Source organism: Leptonychotes weddellii, chromosome 15 (assembly GCF_054177405.1).
Source record: "Leptonychotes weddellii isolate Sample4059 chromosome 15, ASM5417740v2, whole genome shotgun sequence".
In the NCBI taxonomy this organism is placed as follows: Eukaryota; Metazoa; Chordata; class Mammalia; order Carnivora; family Phocidae; genus Leptonychotes; species Leptonychotes weddellii.
Window position 1 is genome coordinate 5,663,678 of NC_138383.1, and position 16,180 is coordinate 5,679,857.

General features: G+C 54.7%; 4 protein-coding genes across 8 annotated transcripts in view; 3 read left to right on the plus strand and 1 right to left on the minus strand.

The window, feature by feature from the left end:
* Positions 1-2,838, plus strand: part of SLC25A19 (solute carrier family 25 member 19) — an 18,731-nt gene extending 15,893 nt beyond the window's left edge. The window contains exons 8-9 of one of the 4 annotated variants that reach the window (XM_081804532.1): positions 1,101-1,231; positions 2,796-2,838. In XM_081804532.1, the coding sequence (XP_081660658.1) occupies positions 1,101-1,231; positions 2,796-2,823 (159 nt within the window). In that variant the 3' untranslated portion in view covers positions 2,824-2,838. Of the gene's footprint in view, positions 1-1,100; positions 2,769-2,795 lie in introns of those variants that run through there. The other 3 variants (XM_006728058.3, XM_081804533.1, XM_031037397.2) reach the window with 3 other exon arrangements.
* Positions 2,839-3,460: 622 nt separating this feature from the next.
* Positions 3,461-7,433, plus strand: MIF4GD (MIF4G domain containing). 2 transcript variants are annotated; one of them, XM_006728061.2, is made up of 6 exons: positions 3,461-3,612; positions 4,540-4,671; positions 5,508-5,617; positions 5,799-5,954; positions 6,042-6,134; positions 6,675-7,433. In XM_006728061.2, exons 2-6 carry the CDS (start codon positions 4,584-4,586, stop codon positions 6,900-6,902), a joined length of 675 nt encoding a protein of 224 aa, XP_006728124.1. In that variant the 5' UTR covers positions 3,461-3,612; positions 4,540-4,583; the 3' UTR covers positions 6,903-7,433. The 2 variants fall into 2 exon arrangements, with proteins under 2 accessions (XP_006728124.1, XP_030893285.1); XM_031037425.2 differs by lacking the exon at positions 5,799-5,954 and having other exon boundaries at positions 3,471-3,612.
* On the minus strand, positions 7,338-10,934 carry MRPS7 (mitochondrial ribosomal protein S7). Its single transcript, XM_006728060.3, has 5 exons — positions 10,664-10,934; positions 9,750-9,941; positions 9,571-9,634; positions 8,694-8,861; positions 7,338-7,922 (listed from the first exon to the last, which is right to left on the minus strand). The coding sequence occupies exons 1-5, from the start codon at positions 10,744-10,746 to the stop codon at positions 7,701-7,703; spliced, it is 729 nt and encodes a 242-aa protein (XP_006728123.1). The 5' UTR covers positions 10,747-10,934; the 3' UTR covers positions 7,338-7,700.
* Positions 10,935-10,964: 30 nt separating this feature from the next.
* GGA3 (golgi associated, gamma adaptin ear containing, ARF binding protein 3) overlaps positions 10,965-16,180 on the plus strand; it is a 15,388-nt gene continuing 10,172 nt past the window's right edge. Inside the window, exon 1 of the mRNA XM_006728062.3 lies at positions 10,965-11,104. Coding sequence (XP_006728125.2) covers positions 11,065-11,104 — 40 coding nt within the window. The 5' untranslated portion in view covers positions 10,965-11,064. The remainder of the gene's footprint in view (positions 11,105-16,180) is intronic.

Genomic DNA, 16,180 nt, shown 5'->3' on the forward strand with positions numbered 1-16,180 from the left:
CTGGGAACCTGGGACGTCTGCGCAGGAAGAAACATGCCCGACAGATGTCAGAAAAGAGTGGCCTGCAACCGGAGACAGAAGGGAGGGAGCACTCCTTACTTGGGGGAGGGGAAAATATTGAGTTAGTTGTAATCCATCTTTGTAGGAAATTCAGAGAAGTCCTGGAGACAAAAAGATAAAACTGACATGTAACTCCCAACACCACCCCCCGCAGAGATAATCAGGCAGAACCATTGGCTGTAGTTTTGTTTCTTTGCATAAACATACGTGTACATTTTAACACAGGGTGGAATACAAGATTTTATAACCTCCTTTTTCCACTTACGAACTTGTCCTGAAGGAATGGTTTGAATTTGCACAGGGAGAGTTGCTGAGAGCCCAGGACAGAGGAGAGAGCCTTGTTCCTAACAGATTTTGTGGCCAGTTTGGTGGGAGGACCAGTGGAAGGTGAGGGCAGATCAGGGAGGGAAGAACACCAGGCTGTGGAGCTTGGATTTGATCTTTTTTTTTCTCTTTTTCCTTTTCTTTTTTTTTTTTTTTTTTAAGTAAGCTCTACGCCCAGTGTGGGACTTGAACTCACGACCCCGAGATCAAGAGTCCCACGCTCCACCAGCCGAGCCATTGATTCTTTATTCTTTATAATGATTATAATGATTCTTTGATCTTGATTCTTTATAATGTCATTGTCATCACAACGGGAAGTTAGTGGAGATGTGGAGAGAGCGGGGCTTGAGGGGAGTTGGGTCTTGGGGACCCGAGTCTGGCGGCGGTGTGTGGCAAACTGCAAAGGCCGGACTAGAGGCCCAAGCGAACAAGGGCCAGATTCAGATCCGTTGCCCCAGGCGGGCCAGGCGGGCTGGGGAAAGGGCCCTTAAGAGGCCCAGTCGGTAGGCACTCTGTCCAGTGCTGATTTCCAGGCACTGCCTCTCTTCAGTCTGAATTATTAGTCCACTTGGAAGAGAAAGAAAAGGTTAACTGCTCTGTCCTTTTTGCCTTCGTTGCTTGTCCAGCCAGTGTTGAGTGGGAGCTGTGATATGCCAGGTGCTGGGCTGACAGAAGAAAGAGCCAGCATCCGTGTGTTAATCTCTTCCTCTGCCCAGGTTCGCAGCTACAGGGGCCTCCTCGATTGTGCCCAGCAGGTGATGCAGGAGGAAGGCCCCACGGGCCTCTTCAAGGGCCTGTCCCCGAGCCTGCTGAAAGCTGCTCTCTCCACTGGCTTCGTGTTCTTCTGGTACGAGCTCTTCTGTAGCTTCTTTCACCCCATGAAGAAGGCGGACAGCTAGCCCCCAGGGCAGGAAGGGCGGCCTCCGGAAGGAAGGCAGACTCCCGTACCATCTCCTGCTGCACCGAGAGCTGCTGCCCGCTCCCTGCCTGCCAGGCGGCTCTGGCATCACTAGAAGGGTAGGGGCCTTCTCGGGGGGATGCAGGGCTTGGCCTGTGGGGACGCAGCCGTGTCGGTCAGAAGGAGCTTGAGGTGCTTTCTCTGTGTGGTCCTGGCTCGCAGGAAAGGTGGCAGCGACCCCCCTGCGCTTCTCAGCACCTTCTGCCCAGAACTGTCCGGGCTCTGGGGGTGGGGTGCCACGGCTGGAGCCCGAGGGCTGGGATTGGGCCCTTCGCGGGGGCCTGGTCCTCTCGTGTGCGCTCTTACTCCCACCAGCTAATTTAACGCACACCGAAGCTACAAGCACATTCCTTATTTCGCTCCATCTTCCCTTCCACATCACGTCCCTCCTCACAGGGTATGAGGGAGGGAACCCTTGGCTTCCTCAGATTCCGTTTTTCTCAATACTTGCATCCCTCATGCAGCTTTGCTTCTGGTTCTGAGGGGAAGAATTAGTCACTTTATAGCCACCGCCCCCCATGCCCAGGTCCCCCTGTCTGTGAAGTTCCGCTCAGGCTGTTCTCTCCCCTGGGTGGGACAGAGCATGGCTAGAGGGCCTCTGGGGAAAACAGATCCCGGCGGCCCACAAGAAGCGGGGGCTGTGCTGATGGGGAGGAGCTGTGGGTAAAGGTGGCGGCCTTTTCCCCCAGTCTGCCTGGGGTCGCTCCTCTTCCGGGGGGTGGGGGCGGGAGCCTTACAGCTGGGCCTGTTGGCATCGGCTGCCCGCTCAGCGTCCCCCTCCATGATCAGCGTGGTGCTGCGTGTATCCTCTGTCACCCCAGGAGGGCCACAGCTCTGAAGCAGCCTCATGAAGGGGGTGGGAGAAGGAAAGGGTCGGGCAGCCAGCCTGCTGAGGGCAGTGGTGTCGGGCTTGTCAGCACAAGAACTCACAACAGCTACTCGTCTGGGCACAGAGGAGAAACTGCAGTAAGGGCGTGAGACCAGGAAATCTACAGAACACAATCACCACCCTTTCCACCCAGTTCTGCCCCCCGGCCCTTCAGGGGAGCCAGGATGGAGGAGCAGCAGAGCCCCTTGCAGGACTTCACCCAGCCCTCAGTCTGGGCTCTGGCTCCAGCCTCTGTACCCACTGAGGAGGAGAGCAGGGGCCGGGAGCAGGCCTGTGTGGGTGTCATGGCCCTTGGACCCCTTCCGTCATCAGAGTGGTTTTGGCTCTGGCCTGGGGCTTTGTGACGTGTCTGGGACCCTGAATCCTGAAGCTTCCCTACTCCCGGCTGCTGGTTATGAACATCCAGGCTGTGGGTAGGGGGGTGCTCCAACACCCACAGAGTTTGGGGCACTGGGCTTGGGGCTGCAGGAAAGCTGCCTGAATGTATTTTTTAAGAAACTCCACTTTAGTGGAATAAAGTAAACTTTATTCTCTTCATCTCTCCTACTCATGATTTTGCTGCAGCTGCTCTTTCTCATCCATTTGCTGGTGACCACTTTGGCCAGCCCTTTTGACAGAAGAACTACTCTGGCAACAGGAAACCGCCATGGACATTTGACTGTGTGACCGGAAGAGGCGCCTTTCCAGCCCCTTCTGGCTGCCCTCCTGCAGCCCAGGGCCGGCGTCAGGAAAGGCCCTCAGCTGCTGGGCCCGCGCCTCTTCCCCAGCCGCAGCCACGACCAAGTCAGGGGCTTGCCCAACTTGTCACTCCCGGCATCTCACGGTGGCAGGGGGGCGGGGGGGTCCTTATTCTTGAGCTGGCCCATTGATTTTCAACTTATTTTACCAGTACCGTTTGTACTTGGAGTAGGAGAGGGGGTAGAGGGGGTTGATGCAGCCCTTACAGGAGGCCCCCCGGCCTTCTCTCGCGTGGGGGGAGGGTAGGAGTGGGGGGCAGGCGGCCGCCACCTATGCGTTCCTGTCCCTCCAGCCACGCCGCGCGGCCCCACCCAGTCTCCTCTTTGGATCCCGTTTTAACCCGAGCCCCGGGCGTGAGAGGGGGACGGGGCCGCCACCGCTGGAGACCGAGGGCTTCGGGCCGAGGAAGGTCCGGCGCGACCGCCACGGACCTCGGGAGCCCGCGCGGCGAGGAGAGCGTCGCCGGGACTCCGGCAGGTGGCGCCGGCGAGACGGCCCCGCCCCGGCGCCGCGCTCGGAAATGACCTAAGCGGCCGCGAGGCCCGGCGGGTCGCTCCGGCTCTGCAGCGCGGCGGACGGGGGGCGCGAGCACCATGCCCGCCGAGCGGCCTCCAGGCACGCGGGCGCGGTGCCGGCCCGGCAGGTGGGTCCCGGCGCTCGCAGGGCACCGCACCGCCTCTCCAGCCCGCGGGACCCGGGACGGCTCCCCTGCCCCGCCCGAAAGGGCATTCGGGCTTGGGGAAGCTGCCCGGTTCTGGAGATTCCCCGAGGTCGTCCTTTGACCAGGGAGGGGCTCGGCGTCCGGAGAGGGGACTCCAGCAGGGGCTGCCTCTGGGAGACGTGTCATCCGGCTCCCCTCTTCTTTAAGAGAAAGGCTCCAGAATGGAGCTCAGGAATTAGAGGAGTCTGAGTGGGCAAGGCCGGGTTTCTGCCGCTCGGGAGGCCGTTTAACCAGTCCGTCCCGGGGAGAAGTTGGCCTGGACAGGAGCAGTTCGGGCCCCGCACCCGCCCACACAGGCCAGGCCAAAGGTTGGGGGGGGCGGGTTTTGGGACTTAGAAGGACTCTGACTAAAGCCGAGGGAGGGGTCGGGGCCAGGGGATTGGAACCCTGCTGGGACAGACTTCTCCGGAGCCCCCAGCCCTGTCACTCGCCCGAAGTCGTGCTGGGCCAGCAGCTTCCAGGCCGGTTTACATAGGCAGGACAAGTGTCTGATATGCCCCTGTCCACACCCCCAGTGCAGCTCATCGCACCCCAACCTTAGTATCAATGGAGAATATCCCTGCCTACTATGGAGACTGGATGGCCGGCACGTTCACCTTTACGTCTCTACTCCCGTGTAATCCCAGAAGCTACAAGGGTTCCTAAACTGAGCAGCAGGTGCCTGGCTGGTGCCCAGTCTCCACCAGAAGCCAAGCTTGCTGGGCCCTCAGCCAACCACCCAAGGCAATGGACTGGCTGGGAGCACCTGTCCCGAGCGCTGGCCAGCTCTGGCCGGGGCCTGCAAGACTAGAAACCCTGACCCCACGCTGCACACCTGAGGCCTCTCTCTTCACCTCTCCTCCTCCCCAGGTGCTGTCATTAGTCCCACCTCAGTAAAGAGCTGCTGGGGCTGAATGGTCATGGGGGATCCTGGTAGAGAGGAGTATAAAATTCAGTCTTTTGATGCAGAGACTCAGCAGCTGCTGAAGACAGCACTCAAAGGTGAGCATGGGAGCCCTCCTGAGCTGCAGAGAAGGGGCCTAGGGGACAGGCCTGGAGGCCTGAGCCTTAGCCAGGGAATGCCCAACCCTGTCCCTTTGCTTTCTGAGAATAAAAGTCAGCAACATCGCTCTTGGACTGGAGGACAAGTTACATTTAGGCCAATAATTGAAAGTATGAATCATAGAGTCACCTCTCGGGCAGTAAAGCCATTTTTTAAAGTACCCATGAGAGCGGGGTGGAGCACAGAGAACGGAATTCTCGTCTCCAGAGCCCTTGCATTGGCCCTGGCTTCTGGATTGCCACAGCAGGTGGTCTTGCATGTGCAGAGAGGGCTGACTTGGGACAGAGGATGGAGCATTCTGCTTGGCAGAGAAGATGCAGTCATTGTCCTGGATCAGTGCCTTCCGCAGCACTCAGAAGTTTGACTCAGCTAACAATTAGTAATGCCCATCACATGCCAAGCTAAGCCTGTTGGGGAGGCCCTGCCTGGCCCGCCTTGTCAGGTGTTCATGTGTGTATATTGTAAGAACACTTTCTTCCGTGAAATTGCTGTCAAATACATCGTTATTCAGTGCTCCTTCCGCGACCTAGTGCCAAGAAACATGTGCCCTAAAAAACTAGCATTCTTTGACTAGTCTCTAACGGCCACCTGTCCTGGCCATTAGTCGCCCAGTGGAGCTGCTCTGATGTAGGGCTACTTCTGGTTATTTTCTGGTCTTTTAAAACATAAGTGTATTACGGGAGTGCTCTTTTGTAGAAACATCTCAAATCCTTAGAAGCAAGTGGAAACAAATGTGGTAACTCAGCAGCTCTAGACTTCCCAATCTCTACCCTAGATCCAGGTGCCGTGGACTTGGAAAAGGTGGCCAATGTGATTGTGGACCATTCTCTGCAGGACTGTGTGTTCAGCAAAGAAGCAGGACGCATGTGCTATGCCATCATTCAGGTGGGCTGGGACTGGTAGAGAAGCGGGGAGACACTTTGGGAAAGGCCGTGGCAAAGGGCAGGAGGCCTGGCCAGCAGGGCAGAGGTGGAGAGTCAGGACAGGAGGGTCCTCAGCCACCAAAGCTTGAGTGGGGGTCGCCATGGCACCGCCCCCGGCTCACCATCCTTTCCCTGGCTCACAGGCTGAGAGCAAACAAGCAGGCCAGAGTGTCTTCCGACGGGGACTCCTCAACCGGCTGCAGCAGGAGTACCAGGCTCGGGAGCAGCTGCGAGCCCGGTCCCTGCAGGGCTGGGTCTGCTATGTCACCTTTATCTGCAACATCTTTGACTACCTGAGGGTGAGGCCCCGGTAGCCACCCTGGGCGGCAGAGACAGCCTGTCTCCTTCAGCCACTCAGTGCTCTGGCCCCCGCTGTCCCCCCACAGGTGAACAACATGCCCATGATGGCCCTCGTGAACCCCGTCTACGACTGCCTCTTCCGGCTGGCCCAGCCTGACAGTCTGAGCAAGGAGGAGGAGGTGGGTGACCCCGGTTCAGACAACTGTGGAGGTGGGTGGTCCCTGGCTCAGCTCAGAACACCAGCACACTGTCCATGAAGAGCATCCGAGAGCATCACTTCCCAGGGCAGGAGCCTGGTGGGGATACTCAAGGCCTGTCTCGGTTCCAGGACAAGCTGCCAGGCTTGGAATTTATTCAGAACGGAGAGCAGCCAAAACCTACAGGCTCAGAGGCTTTCTTCCCAGTAGGAAAGCCAACCTGTGATAGGAACCCAGCTGTGGATACAGATGGCCCAGAAACAGAGTCAGGCCAGGTGCAGGAGGGGTGGGAAGGTGAGGTTAAGCGGCAGCTTGGAGACAGGTCCTGCATCCAGCCTGGCCGGCAAGACCTATGGCAAGTCCTGAACTTGTCTCCTTTCACCTAAGATGTGGCGAACACCCACCAGGTGGTGTGAGCAGGTCAGGAGGAAACAAGTGTGTGGGGCCAAGCGAGCTTGCCGCTCGAGCTCCCTGAATGGCTGCTCTGTGTGCCCCGGGGTCACCTCCAACTGCCCCCTGCAGGTGGACTGCCTGGTGCTGCAGCTGCACCGCGTGGGGGAGCAGCTGGAGAAGATGAACCGACAGCGCATGGATGAGCTCTTTGTCCTGATCCGGGACGGCTTCTTGCTCCCAAGTGGCCTCAGCTCCCTGGCCCAGCTGCTGCTGCTGGAGATCATCGAATTTCGGGCAGCCGGCTGGAAGACGACCCCGGCTGCCCACAAGTATTACTACAGCGAGGTCTCCGACTAGGCCTCCGGTTCCCGCTGCATCACCAGCAGCACCGGCCTCTCACCTGCCCCACTCCCCGCCCCTCCCAAAGACCATCCCTTCCAGACCCTCACCAGCTCCTGAGAGGTTTCCCACTTACGCAGTGGTCCTGCCCTGAGCACCTTCCCTCCCGGATTCAGGGACCTCAGGGACCGGGGAAGACACCGAACAGAGCTGCCCACACCACCCCATCGACCTCGCCCCCGGCACCTCCAGCCTGGGCCAGGCAGAGAAAGGCGGCCTCTAACACGCAGTGCACTGTGTAACCGCTGGGGCGACAGCCATCCTGGGGCCTCGGCTCCCCCGTCCCCACAGCTACTGGTGGGCTACTTTGGGATCTCGAGGGGCACAGCACAGGGCACACCAGAAACTGCTTTTTATACATTTTATACAAGGACCACTTCGGAAACAAACATATTATTTCCAGTCGGTTTTAGTAAATGGCAGTTCCACCTCACAGGCGACACCAGTTCAGGGCGAGAATTTTCTAATAAACCTTTTCCAATGTTAAAACTGCTTCCTTTCATATCCTCCCCCAAAGTTCTACCCCGAATTGAGGAAGAGAGGCTGGATGGACCCTAAGCTCCTGGGGGAAATCCAAATTGATACGTTCCCTCTTTAAAGGAGATGGGACAAGAAAAGCAAGTTCTAGCCCCCAAAGAAAGGCCTAACAAGCAATAAATACGTTGCTCCCCCCTTAAAAAGGAACGATTAGCCCACAAGGGTTTTCCGCCGTGACAGGGGCTCCCACAATCCGGCAGCAGAGCCCCCAGCCTCCCTCTACCACCAGCGGTAATGAGCCAGGGCACGGTTGGCCTCCGCCATCTTGTGCATGTCATGCTTCTTCTTGATCACAGGGCCCTGGTTGTGAAAAGCCTCCAGCAGCTCATGTGATAACTTCTCCGGCATCAGCATCCGCCGGTGCTTCTTCTCCCGGCACTCAGTGATCATCCACTTCATGGCCAAGAAGCGACGACGCCGGTCGGGAAGTGGCACAGGGACCTGGACGGGACGAGACCCCGGGCAAGTTAGTCCAAGACCTTGTCGGGGCGGCAGCCTCCTCCTGCCTGAGCTCTAAGGAGTAGCCACAGGTTCGCTGTGGGCCAGCTCTGACAACACTCCTGAGGGGCCTGGCTTCTCTTTGAGGCCCCCTCACCCCTGGGTGCCCTCAGTGTAGCAGACACAGAGGCATTCATTGAGCAAAAGCTCATTAGGCAGAGACCTCTCTCACCTCTAAATGGAAGCTCAGCCAGGTTGATATGAGCATCAACTGGGAAAAGCCCCATCAAGCTGGGGTGACTTAGCCAACTCAGATCAGGGGTGCCTAAAAACAAGACCCTCTTGTCCACAATCATTTGCTAGACCGCCACTATATGCCAGGTACCTAGGGACACGCCAGACCCTAGGCATACAGACATTAACAAGTCTCCACCCTTACGAAGCTTACGTTAAAAATCAGAAGCCGAGAACACTGGCTTATGGCAATAACACAGAATTAAATGCTGGGACAGAACCTCGTTCAGTTCAAGAAATGGCAACGAAACACCAGTTATGGGTCAAGTGCTACTCTAGACGCTGGTGTACAAAGATGAGTTATACACAGTCCCTCACCACGAGAAGCTGACAACTTACGACACAACATTGTGGACAGAACCTGCTCCCGATAAAACTATCAATCTTGGCCCAACTCTGGGCCTTCCCACTCCTAAGTGCTCCCCAACCCACCACCACCAGCTTGTTCCATGGGTGGGGAGCCCTACTTTCCGGGCTCACCTGGTAGAAATGGCCGCCTCTGAGAATGGGCATCAGCCCTATCACAGGCTCACAGTTTTTCAGTGCTTGGTGGAAGATGGTGTAGGGGTTGCGTTCGATGGCTGCCTGTTCCTCGGCAGAAGCAGCATGGTACTTCTCAAACTGCTTCCTTTTCACAGCTTCCAGAGTCTGCAAAGGGATACACTGGAAAATGCTGCCCCAGACTCCCTAAAGGGTTTATCCAGCTGAGCTAATACCTTGCCCTTTCCTCCTCTGTCATCCTGTTCTTCTACAAGTGTGGCCCCTCTCTTGGCACCTCTAAGGCAAAGTTCTTAAATGCCTCCTCTTTCCTGGAGGAGGACCAGGGCAGTAGACGGAGATTTGTGATTGGGGGAGTGCATGGTGGTTGCTGACTCCTGCAGGACTTCATTACAGCCGCCACCTCCACCCATATATTCGGGGTCATTTTTTTTTTTTCTCCAAAAAATTTTATTTGAGACAGTGCGAGTGAGCATGAGTGGAGGGACAGAGGCAGAGGGAGAAGCAGACTCCCCGCTGAGCAGGAAGCCCAGTGCGGGGCTCAATCCCAGGACCCTGGGATCATGACCTGAGCCAGAGGCTGACACTTGACTGACTGAGCCACCCAGGCGCCCAGGGAAGGTAATTTTTTTTTTTTAAGTAGGCTCCATGCCCAGCGTGGAGCCCGACATGGCGCTCGAATTCATGACCCCGAGACCAAGACCTGGGGTGAGATCAAGAGTTGGACGCTTAACCACCCAGGCACCCCATACAGGGAAGGTAATTCTAATGGCAGGTATATGAAGCTGTTCTTTTTTTAAGCTAAATTGAAAGAGCCACGTACAAAGACGTAAGCAAGGAGACAGGAGAGACGTGTTACCTGCGTCATGAGGGATCTGGCCAGTACTCTGTTTCCTCCTTTCATCATCATGTTGGTGAATTTACTTCAAGGAGAAAAACAAAATGTTTAGATTTCCCAGGCTCTATCACAATCCTTACTGTAGACCCTCCCTGGTACAGTCCCAGTCCATGGAACAAAAGTGTTTGCTTCCATCTAACCTGATCACGGGGTCTTCAAACACAGAGCTTGTTTTCGCTGCTGGGGCAGCTTTGATAAGCTGAGTCTTCCTGAGTTCCTGTTCATACTTCTCCTCCTCAGTCAGCTCGGCCAAGGCCTTGCGGTAATACTCCTTGTCAATCTGTGGATCCCTGTATTCAGGACCATAGCGGCTCCACCTCACCTGGGTTAGCCTGAGAGGAGGGAAGAGGAAGAGGCCGGCAAAAGCTGACTCCACAAGTGAAAAGGCTTGACTTAACAATGGGCCTGTTTGCCAACCCGCCGACGAGTGAGAGCGGCACGGAGACCGCTAGGCAAACCTGAACGCAATAATTCTGGCTCTTGTCCTAAGAGGTGGGTGGGCCTCCCCCAAACAGGCCAGGAAGGTCTCCTCCTCGTCAAGTGCCAACGGTAATGCGAGGTTCCTGAACCTCAGGATAGGCGCCCCGCCTAAGCATCTCGCCCCCCGCCCCCCGAAAATCCCAGCTCTGAGCTCTTCGGTTAAGACCGCGCTTTCAGGGCGCCTGGGTGGCTCAGATGGTTAAGCGTCTGCCTTCGGCTCAGGTCATGATCCCAGGGTCCTGGGATCGAGTCCCGCATCGGGCTCCCTGCTAGGCGGGGAGCCTGCTTCTCCCTCTGCCTCTCTCTCTCTGTCTCTAATGAATAAATAAATAAAATCTTTAAAAAAAAAAGACCGCGCTTTCAGCTTCGACCCAGAACCCCATTGGGCTGGGGACAATCGCTAAGCCTTCACACTGGCTCGAAGTCACGCAGCCAATTCAGAGGCTTGGACCGAGGTATCCTGGCCCCCAGGTTCTCTCCAGGTTCCTGCGCGTTCTGCCTATAGCCCTTTCCTTCCCTGCAGGTCTCTCCGTGAAGTCCCAAACGGCACCCCAGCTTCCTGCCGCCCTCTCACCCTGGAAGCCGCGGGACAGCCCTCCGCAGGCCCAGCGCCAGGACCGACCACCCTCGCGCAGCCTTCACCGCGGGGGCAGCCATGTTGGCGGGCCACAAGGACCCCACGAAGGCTGCCCTCGGCGTGCCTGAGCGAGTGACAGGAGACGGGGGGAAAAGCTCCGCAGGGTCCTAAATCTGTGCGTCACTCCATTAATCCGGGCGTTAAGAGTCTCTCACTCCGAGGTCCAAAGGCAAGAGTCAAAAGGAAACATTCGGCGTCTCATTTTCCGCCGCAGCCTGACGCCACCCTCGGCGGCGGCGCTCTCTCTTCTCAGGCCCCCATGCAGGCCCCGCCCCGACTCGTCTCTCACAGGTTCTCGCGAGGTTTGAGGCCGCTGGGCCGGCCCGGGCGGCTGCAATATGGCGGAGGCGGAAGGGGAGAGCCTGGAGTCCTGGCTGAGTGAGTAGCCGCGGCCGCTTCTGTCTGCCCTAGAGCCCCCCCTCCGCCCCTCTCCGCCCCACCCCGCCCTCCTCCGCTCCCAGGGGCCCGCGGCGGCGTCGCCTGGCAGCCGCGCCTGGGCTCGCCCTGGCCGCGAGCATTCCGCGATCACGCCCCTTCCCCAGCAGGGCACCCGGGCCCCTGACCGGCGCCTCCTCCCACTTCTGCGCGCGGCGGCGTGAGCTCGGGTCCGGCCCGGGCTCCGGGGAAGCGGCAGCCGGGTGCTGCCGCCTGGCATGGCATCGGCGATTTGGGGAGATTGTGGTGGGGCCGCGCGCCGCCGTGACTCCGGGACCCCTGGCCTCAGTCTTAGTCGAAGGGAAAAGCTGCGGATTTGGGCTGAAACTCCGGGAGCGGTGGGTGCCGCTGAGCATACACACACAGCTTCAGAATTGCGACCATGTATTTGAGAAGTGTGGCCGCCTCGCGCAGGCAGAATGTTTGAAGTGAGAAGACCCCAAAAAGGGATAAAGAGCAGCTCTGCCCTTTTCCTGCAGTGCCCAAATCTCGGTGCTGTCCGTGTTGGGGATACACACACTTGACCATCTTAACGAGTCATTCGTAGGTAACATACTCTGAGCAAAGCAGAGGAGCACAGCCTAGTGCTGTAGTTATAGCGGCCTATTGCTCTAATTGCTAATTTATATTGCTATTAAGGAAACACGGGTTAACCTTGTTAGCACATAGTATTCTGTTGAAAGGTTAGTAAGTTAACTTTCCTGTGGGCTTAGAAGAGGCCCCTGGAGGCCTCTAAGTGAAGGCAGAAATTGGACAGAGTGATAAGACAGGATCCCTAGAGACTGCCTTGTGCAAGATCTCTTATTTACTAGAGCCCCCAGGCTGTTGGAGGTAATGGCTGTTTCCTCCAATGGCCTGACCTTTCTTTTCTTTTCTTTTTTTTTAAGATTTTGTTTATTCATTGGAGGCACAGAGATAGAGCTCGAGCAGGGGGAGAGGCAGAGGGAGAAGCAGGCTCCCTGCTGAGCGGGAGCCAGACATGGGGCTCGATCCTAGGACCCTGGGATCATGACCGGAGCCGAAGGCAGATGCTTAACCATCTGAGCCACCCAGGTGCCCCTGGCCTGACCTTTCTTAATAAGAAACCCCCTTCAGGTGGTTGAACCTAGGTTACCTTTGCAAAATCTGCAGTTGCAGGCAGGTCACAAAGTCCTCTGTGTGCAGGGAATTGTTCTCCAGGGAGCTCAGAGTACCCCAAAGACATTCATTTAATTCCTTTATCAAGTATCCTAGCGAAGCAGGTACTACTGTCACAGTTTCACAAAAGGAGGACACACTGACTAATCACACCACTTACCCAGAGCCATCCAACCAGATATAACTATGCTGGAATCGATTTGATTCATAGATATTAATGGGGACATTGGAGTAATTCGACCTAAGCTGAGTTTAACCGGCTAGGTTTAGAGTTATATTTTGTTTTTGTTTTTTTAAAGATTTTATTTATTTATTTGAGAGAGAGAATGAGAGAGAGAGAGCACATGAGAGGGGGGAGGGTCAGAGGGAGAAGCAGACCCCCTGCTGAGCAAGGAGCCCGATATGGGACTCGATCCTGGGACTCCAGGATCATGACCTGAGCCGAAGGCAGTCACTTAACCAACTGAGTCACCCAGGCGCCCTAGAGTTATATCTTGAAATAGGAGAGGGACAGACCAGTTTTTGAGGGAGAGTGGAAATGATGAGTGGGGCAATGGGATGGTATCTGTAGATAATAGAGCTGAGACTGGCCTTTGATCTTTCCCATTGGTTAGAGTGACATTAGGGGTGGTGGTAAGATTCTTTCCATTCTTTTTTTTTTTTTTTTTTTAAAGATTCCATTCTTCTCCTTGTTCACCTTCACAGTTCTTATGACTTATTGGTGTGACCTTATCAATCAAATGAACCAGTGTTTGGGGTTTAGCATTGTTTTAGTCTAGGTCCTTGTCACTCCGTGGTTTGCCAGAATTATTATAGAAGCCTTTGCTGGGCCCGGTGCCTCAAGTGTCTCCCCACCTCCCCTCCATCCACTTCTGTGTAATCAGGTCGTTCCATTGCTGCACACCTACTGCCACCTCTTTGTGGCTTCCCAAGAGTCTCCTTGCTGTGCCAGGTCAGGTGTTCTTGTCCCCCCGGCACACACTAATCTCCTTCCCTTTGCTCAACTAAATGCTTTAAGACCCATCCCAGATTCTCCTTGCCCACAGACTGTCTCTTGATGACTTCAGCCTTCTCTGAAGTCCTCTTGTCTCAATCAGTCCATAACAAATACCTACTCTATGAGGTATTATGAAAATTAAGTTCCAACTGTCTTTGCCTTCAGTTTGATGAAGATGATGCTGGGGTGGATAAAGCATTCTTAAAAAGATACAGGTACAGGGCGAGAGCTGTAAGTGCTCAAATGCAGACAGTTTCTTCAGGAAATTGGGGGTAAGTGGAATGGAAAGATGATTCTCTCAGTGAGGAGGTGGCAGTCAAGCCAGGCCTTGAATGCCCAGAAGACTGGGGACAATTGGCTAAGAACACACTAGACAGGAGCGCTCAGGTGGCTCAGTCGTTTATGTGTCTGCCTTCGGCTCGGGTCGTGATCCCAGAGTCCTGGGATCGAGCCCCGCCTTGGGCTCCCTGCTCAGCGGGGAGCCTGCTTCTCCCTCTCCCACTCCCCCTGCTTGTGTTCCCGCTCTTGCTGTGTCTCTGTCAAATAAATAAATAAAATCTTAAAAAACGAAAACTGGACAGTGATGTAAATAGAGCAAACCATGTTTGGGGCATACAGGAACAGGTGTTTGTCTGGTTCAGGCAGGGAGCTCCTGTAGGAGTGTGGTGGGAGAGAAAGCTGGGAAGTTAGAACTAAATTCTGGAAAAGCTTGAATTCCAGCCCAAGAAGTTTAAATTTCAACAGTTATCGGGTCCCCATTCTTACCGTAGCTGGTGAAGTCAGTGTTTTAGGAGGATTAGTATAGGGGTTTTATATAGGATGGCAAGAAGCAGAAGTTCTGGAAGCAGGTGAAGAAGTAAGCAGGTGGGGTGGGGGCAGGGGTAAGAAAGGGAGAGATTTAAAAAGACGTTGAGAAGGAAGGGACCCTGGGTTGCTGGAAGTGGGTGAGAAGGAAGGAGTCAGCAATGGGGGTTCAAATCCAGATGCCTGGGCGTGGGGGCACAGCGAGCTTTTGAATGATGGCACCATTTATAGAAATGGGGAAGTCAGGAAAGAGAAGTAATGAGTTTGTTTTTAAACTCATTTCTGTATCAAATTATATAATTACACTCAAGTTTTTGCTCTGGTTATTTCGCACAAGTTGCATCAGAAGAACATAAGCTTCCCAAGGGTAGGCTCTGAGTCTTGGACTCTTTATGTAGTCCCACCATGGCCTAGCATGCTGTGTACTTCGTTTTCTTTTAGTTATATTATTGATTGAATAGTATCGTACGGTATAGTTCACCTGTGTACTTAATTTCCTGTGGGTGCTTAACAAAGACTTGGTGATAAAGTCTCTCTTAATTCAAGACCCTAGCACTGAAGGCTGACTCTTTTTTTTTTTTTAAGATTATTTATTTATTCATTTATTTGACAGAGAGAGACACAGCGAGAGAGGGAACACAAGAGGGGGGAGTGGGAGAGGGAGAAGCATGCTTCCTGCCGAGCAGGGAGCCCAATGCGGGGCTCGATCCCAGGACCCCGGGATCATGACCTGAGCCGAAGGCAGACGCCTAACGACTGAGCCACCCAGGCGCCCCGAAGGCTGACTCTTGATTTCTTTTCCATCCTGTGTTCTTGCCTCTGCTCATCTCTAAGTCGTGCGATACATAGAATCTGTCGTCTGTGAAATGTCTGAGCCGTGTTGGGCTTGGGTAGCCAGGGCTGCCCCTACTGGAGGCATCCCTACTTGACCTTTTGAGGCCCCACCACAGTCAAGGCTAATGATGGAACTAAGCTGAAAATGAGAGGAGGGAATCTAGAGGCACAGACACGTAAGAGGATGAGGCTTTCATGAGAGACCTGAAAATAGAAACCTTGAGTCAGAGTAGAGCCCAGAGCCAGATCTAGAAGGTGGGGCTTACAGGGGAGGCTGTGGTATCACCTCTTGCCAGGTGATGGAGCACGTTGAGTGGGTGGAAGGTTGTGTGCGTCTGCAGGAGGGAGGCAATGGGCAGATGGAGGGATGGAGTTACCTGGAATTATCCCCAGAACTTTCCTCCTGTTCCTGAGAGTGCTTGTGGACTGGAGAGCTGGAGTAGATGCTCCAAACAGGGACTGGGCATTGCTGAAACCAGGCTTTTCGTGCCCATGTGTAGGCAGAGAGCTCCCTGCAGATTTGCAGTAGGAAGGTCTATCAAGATGGGACTCTAGAGAAGTTGAGCACAAGTGAGAAGGAAGTGGGCATATTCCTGGGAGCAGAAGTGCTGTCGGAATGAGGAGAGGCCTGGGGAGAGCACTTTCGGCGAGCGCCCGTTGCTTGAGTGCGTGTGGGGGGCAGGCGCCTCCATGCTGTCCCCTGAACCTCCTTTTCCGGTTGCGTGCAATACAGGCGAGCGTGTTACTCCTATACCACGAGGTGTGTGACTCTTCTCAAAATAGTAATAGCAATGGGAGGGGTATGGCCCCTCAGACCACCCTATTTTTTGTATCCTTCAGCCTCTTGATGTCATGTGAGAACTTTAAGCATCTCAAATGATAGGGATTAGTAACAAAGCTGCGCTAACACCTGAGAAGATATCAGACAACTGATGGGAGAAACACGGGGCTTCTGGAAGGTGACAGCTTGTAGGTCACTGTGGCAATAAATAGCCACTCTTGATAGAATTAATCTTGCTTCCCTCTAGCTTGACATTTTTTTTTTTTTCACACAAAGATGTTGACTTTATTGCAGGAACTCTTAGCTTGTGGCTGAGGCACTGTTAAAAATTATTGAAATTCCATACATAAAACCATACTCCTAGTTTCCCCAACACATTCAAATATTTTTAAAGATACAAAGGTTATTCTTTAAAACAACTATGTGATTTTGGTGTTGTGACTTGCATATTTCACCCTTCTGTAAA

Excerpts from the sequence above, each read along its gene's own strand:
- MRPS7 (XM_006728060.3), bottom strand. The coding sequence starts at position 10,746 with ATGGCTGCCCCCGCGGTGAAGGCTGCGCGAGGGTGGTCGGTCCTGGCG. Across the intron at positions 9,942-10,663 it reads GCTGTCCCGCGGCTTCCAGG|GCTAACCCAGGTGAGGTGGA; the intron begins GTGAGAGGGCGG and ends CCCTCCTCTCAG. Across the intron at positions 8,862-9,570 it reads CCAGATCCCTCATGACGCAG|ACTCTGGAAGCTGTGAAAAG; the intron begins GTAACACGTCTC and ends ATCCCTTTGCAG.
- MIF4GD (XM_006728061.2), top strand. The coding sequence starts at position 4,584 with ATGGTCATGGGGGATCCTGGTAGAGAGGAGTATAAAATTCAGTCTTTT. Across the intron at positions 4,672-5,507 it reads GCTGAAGACAGCACTCAAAG|ATCCAGGTGCCGTGGACTTG; the intron begins GTGAGCATGGGA and ends TCTCTACCCTAG. Across the intron at positions 6,135-6,674 it reads GTCTGAGCAAGGAGGAGGAG|GTGGACTGCCTGGTGCTGCA; the intron begins GTGGGTGACCCC and ends TGCCCCCTGCAG.